This window comes from Gekko japonicus, unplaced genomic scaffold, assembly GCF_001447785.1.
Source record: "Gekko japonicus isolate JY-2015 unplaced genomic scaffold, Gekko_japonicus_V1.1 scaffold1149, whole genome shotgun sequence".
Taxonomy (NCBI): domain Eukaryota; kingdom Metazoa; phylum Chordata; class Lepidosauria; order Squamata; family Gekkonidae; genus Gekko; species Gekko japonicus.
In genome coordinates, this window is record NW_015167084.1 from 541,193 (window position 1) to 555,360 (window position 14,168).

General features: G+C 48.0%; 1 protein-coding gene across 1 annotated transcript in view; it reads left to right on the forward strand.

The window, feature by feature from the left end:
* The window catches only part of MTL5 (metallothionein-like 5, testis-specific (tesmin)), a 40,277-nt gene that overhangs the window by 11,779 nt on the left and 14,330 nt on the right, over positions 1-14,168 (forward strand). The window contains exons 6-8 of the mRNA XM_015412831.1: positions 379-431; positions 2,794-2,865; positions 4,830-4,932. Of these exons, the coding sequence (XP_015268317.1) occupies positions 379-431; positions 2,794-2,865; positions 4,830-4,932 (228 nt within the window). The remainder of the gene's footprint in view (positions 1-378; positions 432-2,793; positions 2,866-4,829; positions 4,933-14,168) is intronic.

Consider the following 14,168-nt stretch of genomic DNA (forward strand, 5'->3'; position numbering starts at 1 on the left):
CCCCGTGGGTGGCAGACCCGCCCCCCCCCCCCCCCCGCTAGCAATCCAATACAGTCCAGTGGAGCCTAAGCGGTGGGAGTTGCCTTCTGACACACTTCCGGTGATGTCAGGGGGTGTGGCACATGCAAATAAGTTATGCTAATGAGTTATGCTAATGAGCTCCTGCACCTCTTTTTCTACGAAATGACCCCTGTATATATACATACATACACACACACACACAAATCCCTAAACAAAAATACTGGCCATTAACTAATTCACAGTGTGGGAAGGGGGGCAGAACAGGTGGTAAGAGCTCTGCCCCAAACAAGCAGGCAGTCAAGCACTCACTTCCACCCTTCCATTAGGCTGCTTCCCTTAGTGCTGTGGGAGCTGCAGGGCAAGGGCAAAGCAGGTGGTGACAGATCTGCCCATAACAGAAACACAAACAGGTAAGCAGGTTGGTAGACAGTCCTTTCATTGTCCTGTCATCTTTCACCTGTTCCTTCATCCCTTTGCCACCTTGAAGTTCCTGATTCATCTTTTCGCCTCTCTCCTTCCTGTGGTTTCCAGCTGTGTTTCAGAATCACCCAAATGCCTGTCCCCCTGCTTTAACCTTTTTTCTTCACTCCCGCTCTGTCATTCACTGCATTTATGACATCCGGCACATTTGTCCATCTCTCTCTCTCTGAATCCCTCTACTCCATCCCAGCTGCACTTGCCACATGCCTTGTGCTCTTTAGATATGCTCTCCCCACTCTCTTATTCTTCATCTTTTCCCTTTTCTTCCTATCTCCTCTCTTCATTCTGCAATTATTTTTCTTCTGCCCGTTCATTCCTTCATTCTTCTAACCCTTTCCCATACATCTAGCACTGAAAGAGGCCCAGTGATAGTGTTTTGCTGGGGAGAGGGCTTAACAAATCTGGAGCTGGTCTTGATCAACAACATTAGCTGATTCAGTATTTGATAGTTTAATGGTGTGAATGCTGCTGTGGATTGAAGGCAAGGTCCCACTATGGTAAAATTTTCTAAGAAAACATTCCAGGTTTTTAATCTACATTGATATATGAAAGTTTTAGAAGAAGAAGAGAAGAGATTGGATTTATACCCTGCCCTTCACTACCCAAAGGTGTCTCAGAGTGGCTTACAAACTCCTTTCCCTTCCCCCCCCCCACAACAGACACCCTGTGAGGTATATTATTATTTACTGTAAGCAGTAAAATTGTATAAAAGAAGATAGTTTACCACAGCCTGCACTTTTTGCAGCTTCATGTTTGGTTGTCATTGTGTTTGTGAAGTTTAATTAAGTCTTTTTATCCAGCTACCTTCTTGCTTCATTAGCCAGTATACCGTGAGTGATTTTAAACAGTTACTGTGACCGAGCTGCCAGAGCTTTTGTTGCTGTGTCTAATGTGCTTTTTTATGTTTTTTCACATGCTGCCAACAAACGATGTAATTTTATGAACCTTTTTTGATATTGGTGGTGGTGTGTTTTGAGAAGAGTTAATAAAATTTATTAAATGTTTTATCTATCTATCTATATGTGTGTGTGTGTGTGTGCGTGTGAGAGCCAACAAAAGTGACTCTGGTTGGGTAAGCAATTGATGTTTGTTGCAAGTTACAATAGAATACATGGTTACACAATTATCTCTACAATATTAAAAATCCATTCAAAACCAAGTTTTCAACAAAACACAGGATTTTCAGTATATGCTTATGCTGACGGCTACAATTAAGCTCTACTGTATTATTCTGCATAATTTCAGTAATGTGGGTAAGAGATCTGAGATCCTTGATGTGGATCCTCTGGTGTGATGTGTGGCTATTATTTTCTGCAAAGAAAGCCTTCAGGATGTCCACCAGCTTATCATTTTACAGTGTACATGAAACTTTCAAACACGAAAGAGATATGCACGCAGAGAAGTTATTGTGTGTAATGTGTGGCTATTATTTTCTGCAAAGATAGCCTTCAGGCTGTCCACACTAATTTTGTTAGCAAGAAGCACATTTCTCCATTAAATTGCTCTAACTACTAATACATTTTGTGTTCCGGACAATTCCTTATTTAACGTTAGCATTATATAGTCCTGCTTCTTGTTCAGGTCACTTATTCAGTTATTGATCCATGAAAAAAATGTTTACTCCACACACTAAAGTTATGTAATTTGACCAATGGGAAGACAAGTAAGAAATACATGTATTGTTTTGCCCTTTTACAACAGTAAATTGTGAGGGCCAAAATGCAAGATACATGTAACACAAGTTGGGTCACAGGTGCCCAACCCAGCTTGTAATGACACATGAGCTAGAGAACTCACCTTTAGAACATTTTGTTGCTCTGTTCAGCTCAGCTTTGGAGTACTGAGAGGAGGAAGGAGGCACTTCAGGCTTCCCTCCCATGCTGTTTTCACCAGTGGAAACAGCCAGGGGGGGGGGGTCTTGTTTGCCTCTTCCTTGGGCTTCATGTGTCCATCCCAGGAGCTGAATGGAGCAATGGAATGCTTTGAAGATGAGTTCTTCCGATTATACGCATGGCTATGAGCTGGGCTGGGCTCCTGTGACTCAACTTGTGTCGTTCATATAATATATTCTGGCCCTAAATATTCCTGTTAGCAGTTTCCTTGCAGCAAGACAGGTGGGGGGATTATAGATAGCAGAAAGATATTTGGATGGAAGGAGTAAAGTTGGGAATCTCCATAACAGGCATTACTATGTGAACATTTGAAACAGAATCTTTCAACAGATATATTTGCTCATTTTGTACATTTATATTATTTGAATATTGATTTCATTTTTAATTCACAATTGTTTAGGCTGCCTTTCAGTTCCTGGGATACAAAGTCTAAGAAGCCATGCAACTGTACTAAATCACAGTGTCTCAAGTTGTAAGTAAATTTTATATTATTGAAACATCCATTTGGTGTGTAATAAACTTCAGATATAATTACTCTATTCAGATAATATACTACCAAATGTATTGGTCTTGAAGCTATTCAAGTCAATAAAACTATAATACTATATCCATGCACAGAACAGTGTTGGATCTGCTCTTAACATACCAGAAGTTGCATTTTCTTTTTTCCCCCTGTGTATGTGTGATACTTTATTCCACACGCTGAAAGTCATGTCTAACTTTACATGCATGATGTCAAGCCTCATACATACCAAATACACTTATGTTAATTTATTGGAAGATAACACAGATTACTTTTATGTGTCAGATACATATCATTCATTTCTCCCTCATTCTGTCTTCTTTTAGGGCTGTAGTATCAAGGACTTTAATTAAGGTTCAGTGTGTTGAAATAAAGTATTCTATTAATTTACTTAAAGCATTTCCTACTCCACTTGTCTCCACCATTGGGCCAAAAGTGGCTTATATTCTCCGTTAAATAAGGCATACAAATACTGTGTCACTGGTAACCAAGATCATATTAATTCATGCCACAGTATTCCCCATTACTACGTATGTTTGTGAAAGTTGGACAGTGAAGAAAGCTGACAGGAAGAAAGTTGATTCATGTGAAAGGTGGTATGTTGGAGGAGACTTTTATGGATACCGTGGACCACCAAAAAGACAAGCAAGTGGGTTCTAGATCGAATCAAGTCTGAACTCTCCCTAGAAGCTTAAATGACCAAACTGAGGCTATTGTGAGAAGACATGAGTCACTGGAAAAGACAATCGTGCTAGGAAAAGTTGAAGGCAGCAGAAAAAAGAGGAAGACCCAGCATAAGAGGGATTACCTTAATCAAGGAAGCCACTCCACAGTTTGCAAGACTTGAGCTTGAAGGGATATTTTGGAGGACATTAATTCATAGGGCTGCCATAAGTCGGAAGTGTCTTGAAGACACTTAGCACACACACACATATTGACATGCACTGGCATGACCAATGCAAAGCTTCATATATAGGAGGGAAACCCATAAGGAATTATAATGCACTTCCTTTGGCTCTTGAAGATTCAGATCAGTCCTTACCAGGAATGTGAGGCTTTTCCCTCTGTATCTCTCATGGAAGGATCCAGCAGCTCCACTCTTCTTCAGTGCAGTGTACAGTATTTATTCTCATTAAATAGTAAAACAGACTCCACATAACCCCAATATAAATGGGCACAGAGCACTAATTTAGGCGAAAGGGTAAGGGTATCCAGTGGGAGGAAATTTTAAAAAATGTTCTCTACCTTCATCAATATCACAGTATGAGAAGCATCTTTCAAAAAGTCTTATTAGGTGGTATATGACCTTGCTATATATGAAGCACGTATCCCAGAGTCACTTACTAATTTAGTGGAAGAAATTTTGCTTCCTGGGAATGGCACATATAGTGGGAACCTCCAAACTCCAGGGTTTTTAGATGTAAAGGTAAAGGTTCCCTTGCTCGAAAGCCAGTCGAATCCGACTCTAGGGTTGCGAATAGCATCTCCATTTCAAAGCCGAAGACCAAGCGCTGCCCGAAGACATTTCCGTGGTCATGTGGGCGGCATGACTAAACACCAAGGCGCACGGAACGCTGTTACCTTCCCATCAAAGTGGTACCTATTTATCTACTTGCAATTTCTTGCTTTCGAGATGCTAGGTTGGCAGGAGCTGGAACTAGAGATGGGAGCTTACTCCATCATGCGGCACCCAGGTCTCGAACTGCTGAACTACCGACCTTCCACAGACTGCAGTTCAGTGTCTTAACCACTTGAGCCACCGCAGTAGACGTACACATGGAAGAAGTCACAGGCTCATAGATCCAAATGGTCCAACATTTAGTGCTTTCCAACCTGATAGATAAAAATGAGTCAGTTGAAAATGATGAACTTTTATAAAAATGTATTCTATGTGTTGTCTTTGTTAATCACAGATACTGTGATTGTTTTGCCAGTGGTGATTTCTGCAGTAACTGCAACTGCAATAATTGTTATAACAATCCACAGCATGAAATAGAACGGTTTAAAGCAGTTAAGGTAATATAAATGTATTCTTTTTTTCTACATTTTACGTGCAAAATATGTTGCTTATTCTTTTCTTAAGATGTGTTAGGGCAGCAGTTCTCTTATTTTAAAAGCATGTACACAGTTGCCAATAATTTCCTTATCGTTCAATATGAATATTAAATATATTCATTCTCTTCATAAGATAGTTGCTTCTTTTGGAATAGTAATGTATTGCATGAGAATAAAATAGCCCACAATATTTTCTAACCCAAAAAAGAACCAAAACTTCCCTATTTAGGTACCTATGGAAAATCCCTACTCCTTACTTGTAACTTCTTAAATTTCCAGATGATACTCAGTTGGGAGGGGTAGCAAATACAAAGTCATTATACAGGATGATCTTGACAGGCTGGAAAGCTGGGCTAAAACAAATGAAATGAATTTTAACAAGGAGAAATGTAAAGTTCTGCCGGGCTCCCCTTCCTGTCTCCAGCCAGCCCCTTTCAGCCCTGTCTCTCCTTCCCCCATCCCAAGCCCGAGAGAGCTGATGGCAAGGCTGAAAGGGCCTTGAATCTAAGAGATCCAAGCCCCTTTCAGCCTTGTCTCTCCCTCTCCCCCAAGCCCCAGGGAGCCAAGGGCCAGGCAGAAAGGACTTGGATCTCTTAGATCAGGGGGTGTGGCATATGCAAACAGGTTATGCTAATGAGTTATGCTAATGAGCTCCTGCACCTCTTTTTCTACGAAATGACCCCTGGTTGAGGTTATAAATATGCTTTAGTTCAGCTGCAGCACACACAAAGCCTCAGCTAGGCACACATCTTGGAAAAGGCCTGCACTTAACCCCTTCTTTCCCAGTCTGACTGCTCAACAAAAACTATCTGCCACTCAGCCACTAGGGACATATATCTGTCTTCAGTCTTCTATGCGATCCCACGTTGGACTGTGCATCTGCAGGCCAGCAGCACAGAAAGAACTTTCTAGCTCAGAATGACTGAAAAGGTGCTCCCCCCACATGTGTGATGTGGTGTTTCCTGCCGAACTTGATGCGTGTTGAAGGGAGAGTGCCATTTCCCCCTCCGTTCTTTCTTTGCCACTGATTGGAGAAGAAGTCTCTAGTTTAGTTCATGGATTTTGCTTTTTTGTGGTTGTTCGTTGTTCTTTCTTGACCTTCTTAGACTCGTGATATGGTTTCGTTAATTTTTTTAAAAAATATCTTCAGTGCAGCACCAAAATGAACATACTGATGAACATTCTTTGCATATTCTGCGTCTGGGCGAGTCCCACAATGTCTGGCTATGCTTCCACTACCAGCAGATCACCCTAGCTTAAGGCAGCCCTTTGGGAGAAAGCCCTAACTGGCTCCAACACACCGGCAGCAAAGCAATCTGTTGGGTGGGAGCATTAATTTCATCCAGAATCGGTATCTTCAGTATGGTTTGTTCCATCCTTGGATCCACCTCACTGTTGGGCCTGGTATCCAGGTTCATCTTCTTCCCAGCGTAGCACTTTGGCACTCCCTGTCCCAAAGAAGACTAATCTAAATCCAAACATGTAGACAAGGCAACAGTTTCATCTTGTCCCAAAGAGCTCAAGTCCAGATGATTCCAGTTACTACTGACAATCCAATAGTCTTAGAGGAGGATCTGATTCCGTTTCCCCTGCCTTATACTCCTCCTCACTTGCAGGATCTGGAGGAGTCTTTTTCTGAGGGCGAGATACCTCCAACTCAACCAGTCTCACTCCAGGTTCTGAAGAAGCTGCGCTTGGCTCTGATTCAGCCGACTCCTCACAACATGCCTTGGCAAGTTCCATTTCCTCATATGCACCGTCTCCTGTGTATGCGTTTGGATGGGGGGAGCTTTACCTCACTTGGTTCCATCAATGCCTTCAGTTCTATTCCAGCAGTCGTATTCTTTGGGTACTTTTCTGTATGATCTACCAAGCCACCATGCTTCAGACTTGGAGGGTGATGAAAGGCTTCACCAGCTGAAATTGGACCAGAGTTTCCATCCATCCCACTGCCTGATGAAGGTGTTGGAGACTCTTCCACTATTTCTCCAAATGAGGGCTTGTACCTTTATTCCAAGATGTTGTGCATGACGAAGTCCCTAGAAATAGACGTTTTGGCCTCTAACCCCAAATCTAAGAATAAAATATTGAGTGCGCTGTATTCTGACACTCAAGAATCTATTGCCTTTCCAATGTTAGAGGATTTCTTGGACTTAGCTATGTCTGTCTTGGAGAAACCTGTGTCTATTCCACCAACCTCTCACAAGGTGGAAAATATGTATAAATTATGCCTCCTATTTACCCACCCTGCCCCTTCTTCCAAACAGTATGCCCGGTGGAAAAGCTCCGTCTCGCAGGGCCTGGATCTCACTAGGGAGCTCGTTCCAATATGCTGGTGCAGCTAGCAAAAATGCTCTAGCTAGACCTAGTTGTCGTCAACCTGGCCTCTTTAGGGCCAGGAAGGGTCAGGCGATGTTGCATCCCAGATCTCAGTGCTCTCTGGGGAACATACGGGGAAAGGCGGTCCCTCAGGTAGACAGGTCCCTAACCATATAGGGCTTTAAAGGTCAAAACCAGCACCTTGAAGCGGATCCGGAAAGCTATTGGCAGCCAGTGCAACGCCTTTAGCATAGGTTGGATGTGCTCCCGCATCAGGAGGCCCATCAACAGCTTGGCCACCGCGTTTTGCACCAGCTGCAGCTTCCGAAGTTGCCCCAAGGGCAGCCCCATGTAGAGAGCATTGCAGTAATCCAACCTCGAGGTGACCATAGCATGGATCACTGACGCCAGATCTTTGCGCTTGAGGAAGGGAACCAACTGCCTAATCAGTCGAAGTTGGTAGAAGGCTGCCTTGGCAGTGGCTGCTACCTGGGCCTCCATTGTTAAGGAGGCATCCAGGAGCACTCCCATACTCCAGACCCGCGACGCTGGCACCAACAGCGCCCCATCAAAGGCCGGCAATGGGATGATCGGCCATGTTGAACACTGCCGACAGGTCCAGCAACAGCAGCACCGCCGCACCGCCCCAATCCAGATGCCTCCGGAGGTCATCCGTGAGGGCGACCAGTGCCGTCTCCATCCCGTGGCCCGGGCGGAAACCGGACTGGTAGGGATCAAGAATGGAAGCGTCATCCAGAAAGCTCTGCAATTGTATCACCACTGCCCTCTCTATTAATTTGCCCAAATAGGGCAAATTGGAAACCGGACGATAGTTGGCCAATTCAGCTGGATCCAGAGATGGTTTTTTCAAGAGAAGGTGGACCATTGCTTCCTTAAGAGCCCCCGGGAACAGCACCTCAGAGAGGGATTTGTTGATAATATCACTGAGGGCTCCTCAAAACCCCTCGTGGCCAGCTTTAATTAGCCAGGAGGGGCACGGATCCAGGTTGCATGTGGTTGGGCGTACCATTAAAATCAATCGGTCGACTTCCTCAAGGCTGAGTCGTTCGAAATAATCCAGAATGGGACCAGAAGACGTGCATGGGGCCTCGAGTTCACATACTGTCTCAAATGTGGCTGGCAGGTCACAGTGGAGCGCCAAGACTTTATCTGCAAAATAGCTCGCAAAAGCCTCACAGCCTATATCCAATTCCCTACCGTTTTGCCTGCCCTGCCATGAACTACCATGAACAGCATGAAAGTTTGTGGAATGTTTATGCCGCTCACCCCACCACGAACATTGCTTCATAAACGGCCAAGATTCATGGTGAACTTTAGTTCATGAGCCATAGTTCATAAGCCAGTTCGTGCCCATCCCTACTTATTAGTGCAGGCTCTGACAGCTCAGGAGAACTGAGGGGAAACGGTGCTTTCCCCCTCAATGTGCGTCAATTTCAGTGGGAGGAGTGCCTTTTCAGTCATTTTGAGCTAGGAAGTTCTTTCTCTGTGGCTGACCTGCACACACACAGTCCAGTGTGTTATTAGGGGCAGAACATTCCAGGACTGTCTACCAGAAACTGGCCAAGCTTGGAGATCCAGAACAATAGCCCACCAGGACTCTGGAGGTGACCAATGAGGAAGTAATGTTATGTAAATAGCCTATCATTGGGAGTGGGGTGTGTTTGGGTGTGGGTTTTGCATGCTATGTAAACAGGGCTGTTGCCCTGGGGTTTTAGTCTTGTTCCTGAAATTACTTAATAAAGTAGAGCTGTTTCGCTGCAATGCGTCTTGAGCCCAGTATTTAACACTGGTGTCAAGGATGGGATCCTGTTGAGCAAGCCTAGAGCCCATCTGCACCACACTGCACACCGAGCTCCAGTGCCACATGCATCACACTGCAACTGGGACCATGGCTGCCGCTCCAGGACACTTCGACACATTCAACACCACTGCTAAGGACTGGGACTCCTAAATTTCTCGCTTGGAGTTCTTCCTCGAGGCTGCTGAGATCACCAAGGGCGTGAAGAAGTGTGCCACCTTCTTCCAGGTCTGCAGCCACTCAACCTTCGAGATGGTGTGCTCGCTGCTGCAACTGGGACTATGGCTAGCGCTCCAGGACTTTTTGACGCATTCGACACCACTGCTAAGGACTGGGACTCCTACATTTCTCACTTGGAGTTCTTCCTCGAGTCTGCTGAGATCACCAAGGGCATGAAGAAGTGCGCCGCCTTCTTCCGGGTCTGCAGCCACTCAACCTTCGAGATGGTGTGCTCGCTGCTGGCTCTAGTGAAGCTACGAACCACTCTGTACCAGACGATGATAAACCGGCTGCAGGAGCACTTTGCGCCAACACCCTCCATCATCGTGGCCTGCCACGCATTCCACACAAGGAACCAGGCCACGGGTGAGTCGATTATGGCCTATGTTACGGTCCTCTGGTGTGCCACCCGTCATTGCAGCTTCCGCGACCTGGAGGAAGAGCTCTGTGACCGACCGACCAACTGGTGTGCGGTCTGCAGGACAAGCAGGTCCAAAGGTAGCTCATAGCCAAGCGGGACCCCACGTTCAAGGACGTGCTGGAAAAAGCCCTCTCTACAGAAGCTGCAGACCAGTTCACAGCGGAGGTCCACCAAGCACCAAGCCTACCATCTTCATGGAGGCCCACGGCCAGTGTTCCCTCTAAGCTGAGTTAGTGTGAGTTAGCTCACAGTTTTTTAGCTTCTGCCTCACAGATTTTTGCCTTAACTCAGGAAGGATGGCTCCAAAGCAAACTAAGTTATGCAGTAGTGAATTCACTTGCTCACAACTTTAATGCCAGTAGCTCACAAAGTAGAATTTTTGCTCACAAGACTCCACAGCTTAGAGGGAACATTGCCCACGGCCCACCATGTGGACACCTCTGATGATGACAAGGAGGTCCTGAAACTACATCGACCAACCCACCACAGCACTCGCACACCCACCTCGTCTCGCACCATTGAACCTGCCACCTCGACACTGTGCGCCAGCTGCAGGGAGCCCCACGAGCGGAGATCCTGTCATTTTTGAGATGCCATGGGTTGGAGCTGTGGGAAGGTTGGCCATGTCACCCACACCTGCCATTCCAAGGGGACCCGGAGGTGACAGACCGCCCATCTGGAGGCTGTGCACACCACAGAACTGCACACCACCTCCGCCCAGCCATACCAGCTATTTCACTTGCCCCAGGACACTCCTGATAAAATTAAAGTGACTGTCCTAATCAAGGGAGCTCCATGCCAGATGGAGCTAGACACAGGGTCCTCTGTTTCTATAATCTCAGAGAACACCCTCAGGAAGCTGTGACTGAAGGGGGGACCTCGCCTCAGACCGGCCGGGTTCACCCTGTGGGACTTCCAACAGAATGAGGTAGCTGTTAAAGGGGTGGGAAAGTTTAGGGTGAAGTACTGGAATTTTGATGGATTCTTGGACTTGCTGGTAGTAGGGGGTCATTGGATGAGGTTACTGGGACTAGCATTGGTCACACCCTTGGGGTTCCGGGTCACAGGGGTGCACCAAATTGCTCAAGAAGACTTTCAGCGGGTGTGTGATGAGTTCCCGGCCATCTTTGATGGGACGCTCGGTTGCTACACCAGACCCCCCATTTCCCTCCAGCTCAACCCAGAAGTGTGGCCCATACAGCTGAAGGCCCGGCATGTCCCATTTGCGCTGATGCCAAAAATTGATGAGGAACTGGATCGTTTGGTGGACCAAGGGGTTTGGGGACTAGTTTCACATGCCCTTTGGGAAACCCCAATTGTTACATCCGTTAAGCCCAACGGGGACATCTGCATCTGCACAGACTATAAATGTACTATTAATAAGGCGCTACAGGACCACGCCTACCCAGTCCAGGTAGTCAGCCTCGTCTTGACTTCCTTGGCGGGTGCCAAGATTTTCAGAAAGACTTGGCCCAGGCCTACCAGCAGCTCCCAGTGGATGATGCAACAGCAGACGCCCAGACCATAGTCACCCACAGGGGCACGTTCAAGGTGCGGCGGCTACAATTTGGTGTCAGCGTGGCCCCGGGAATTTCCAAAATCTCATGGACTCTCTCCTTACAGGAATCCCCGGAGACCAGCCCTTCTTCGATGATGTTCTGATCGCCACCCCCACAGAGGGGGACTTAGTCACCCGGTTGTGCGCCGTCCTGCAGCGGTTCCAGTCAGCCAGCCTAAAGGTGAAGCAGGAGAAGTGACTCCTTGGGATTCCATGGGTCAAGTTCCTGGGGTTCTCCATTGACGCCAAAGGCATCCATCCGACCTCAGACAAGGTTCACACCATTGTCAACGCTCCCACGCCTACTTCCAAGCAGCAGATGCAGGCTATCTTGGGGCTACTGAACTTTTACCATTCCTTCTTCTCCATAAAGCTGCACTGGCAGAGCCGCTTCACCACCTCCTCGACAAGAAGGCCCCGTGGGTCTGGGGCTGACAACAAGCTGCTGTGTTCAGGGCCATGAAGGAGCTGCTCACCTCCAACGCAGTCCTGGCCCGTTTCGATGAGAAGCTGCCCGTTGTGCTCACTTGCTGCTTTTCTGTATGGGGTGGGCATGTTCTTGGCCACCAGCGGTCAGATGGCAGAGAAATCCCCATGGCATATTATTCCTGCACCCTGTCTTCGGCTGACCACAACTATGTGCAAATCGATAAAGAGGCACTGGCCATCGTTGCAGGGGTCAAGGAATTCCACGACTACCTTGGTGGGTGGTCGTTCATAATTGTGATGGACCACAAGTCTCTGCTAGGACTTCTTGCCCCAGATCGCCAAACCCCCCAGATGCTCTCGTCTCGGGTCCCTTGTTGGTCCATTTTCCTTGTGGGATACCAGTACTCCCTTCACCACCATCCTGGGAAGTCAATGGGGCATGCTGATGCCCTTGCTGCTCCGCTCCATCGATCCGGACCCAGCTTCTGCACACCAGATCCTGCTCATGGAGGAGCTTCATGACCACCCTCTGCATGCCGTGGATATTTCCCGCCACAGTGCAAAGGACTGGGTCCTCTCCCGTGTTCTGGACTGGGTGGGGAGGGGCTGGCTCACCAGCTAGTTGGGCCTGAACTTTGCAGCCTTCTCATCCCACCGGGACGAGCTCTCAGCTCACAAAGGGTGCCTACTGTGGGGCAGTCGGATAGTGGTTCCTGCTCCTCTGCACCAGCAAGTGTTGTCAGCCCTGCATGAGTCGAACCCCGGAATTGTGTGGATGAAGACACTTGCCCAGAGCTACATGTGGTGGCCAGGTATGGACAGTGAGATAGAGGCCTGGGTCCAGTGCTGCCAGGCCTGCTAAGAGAGCTGGCTGGAGCGCCCCACGCACCCATGCAGTATTGGGAGTCCACCAAAAACCCTTGGTCCCAGGTGCATTTGGACTTTGCAGGACCCTTCCAAGGACAAATATTTTTTATTTTGGTGGACTCCTACACCAAATGGCTGGAGTTCATGCCTATTGCCTCCACCTCCTGTAGAGTGACAATCCGGGCCCTCAGATGAATCTTCAGCACGCATGGCCTACCCGACATGGTCGTGTTGGACAACGGGACTGCCTTCACTTCAGGGGAGTTCCAGGAATTCTTGGGCCGCTACCTCATCAGACACATCCACTCCGCTCCCTTTCACCTGGCCACCAACGGGCAAGTGGAGAGGATGGTGCTGACCACGAAGGAGTCCCTCAGGTGAATCATCCATGGGGCCTGGGACCATAGGCTTGCAGCATTCCTTTGGGACACTGGGTGATGCTGAGCGTAACCACCGGCTGCAGCCCCACTGAGCTCCTCATGGGCAGGTGCTTAACGACTGGACAGACTGCACCCGGACTGAGTCCCAGAGCATCTCCAGTCACTGGAGAGCCAGGAAGCACTCAGAGGGTTTTCCCAGCCGGCCCCATCTATGCACAGAACTTCTCTAGTGGTCCTGCCTAGGTTCCGGCCAAGGTCACCAGAGTCACTGGCCCCCTCGTATATGAGGTCTCTACTGACGGTGGACAGGTCCTGCGCAGGCACATCAACCAGCTTCACTGCCGTCTCCTGCCAGAGGTAGCCAATCCAGCCCCAGCCACCATGGAGGCCATCCACCCGGGATATCCGCTGCTGCTGCAGCTGGAGCACAGCGGGGAGGGGGACGCACCGTACACTAGGGACTGTTCTGACCGTGCGGAGTCGCGTCACACCCATACAGACTGTTCCAGAGGCCTGGGACTCTGCTCCTGCCTTGCCATCCTTCCCCAGTGCTGCTGATGAGACCCCAGACACGGCCCCAGTGGCTTCACCAACACCGTCTGAACCGAGACGCTCTCACTGGGGAAGGCGCAGGCCAGCGTACCTTGAGGACTATGTGTGTTAAGGTGCTTTGGAACTTAGGGGGAGGGGTGTTATGTATTGGGACTGGAACATTCCAGGACTGTTTCTACCAGAGACTGGCTGAGTTTAGTGCTCTAGAACAAAAGCCCACCAGGACTCTGGAGGTGAGGGGAAGGTGCAGGCCAGCGTACCTTGAGGACTATGTGTGTTAAGGTGCTTTGGAACTTAGGGGGAGGGTGGTGTTATGTATTAGGGATGGAACATTCCAGGACTGTCTATCAGAAACTGGCTGAGCTTGGGGATCCAGAACAATAGCCCACCAGGACTCTGGAGATGACCAGTGAGGAAGTCAGGGCTATTTTTAAGCAGGAACTCATTAGCATAATAGGCCACACCCAACAGCAGACACTCATGAGGATTGGCTACATTAGGGTTGTGTGGCCTAACATGCAAAGGAGTTCCTGTTACAAAAAAAGTCCTGGGTTTTGACAACAAACAAGGTAAACAGAATAAGAAGCAAAAGGTGGGTGTGGCTGGATAACCACACTTCTGATAACATGTGGG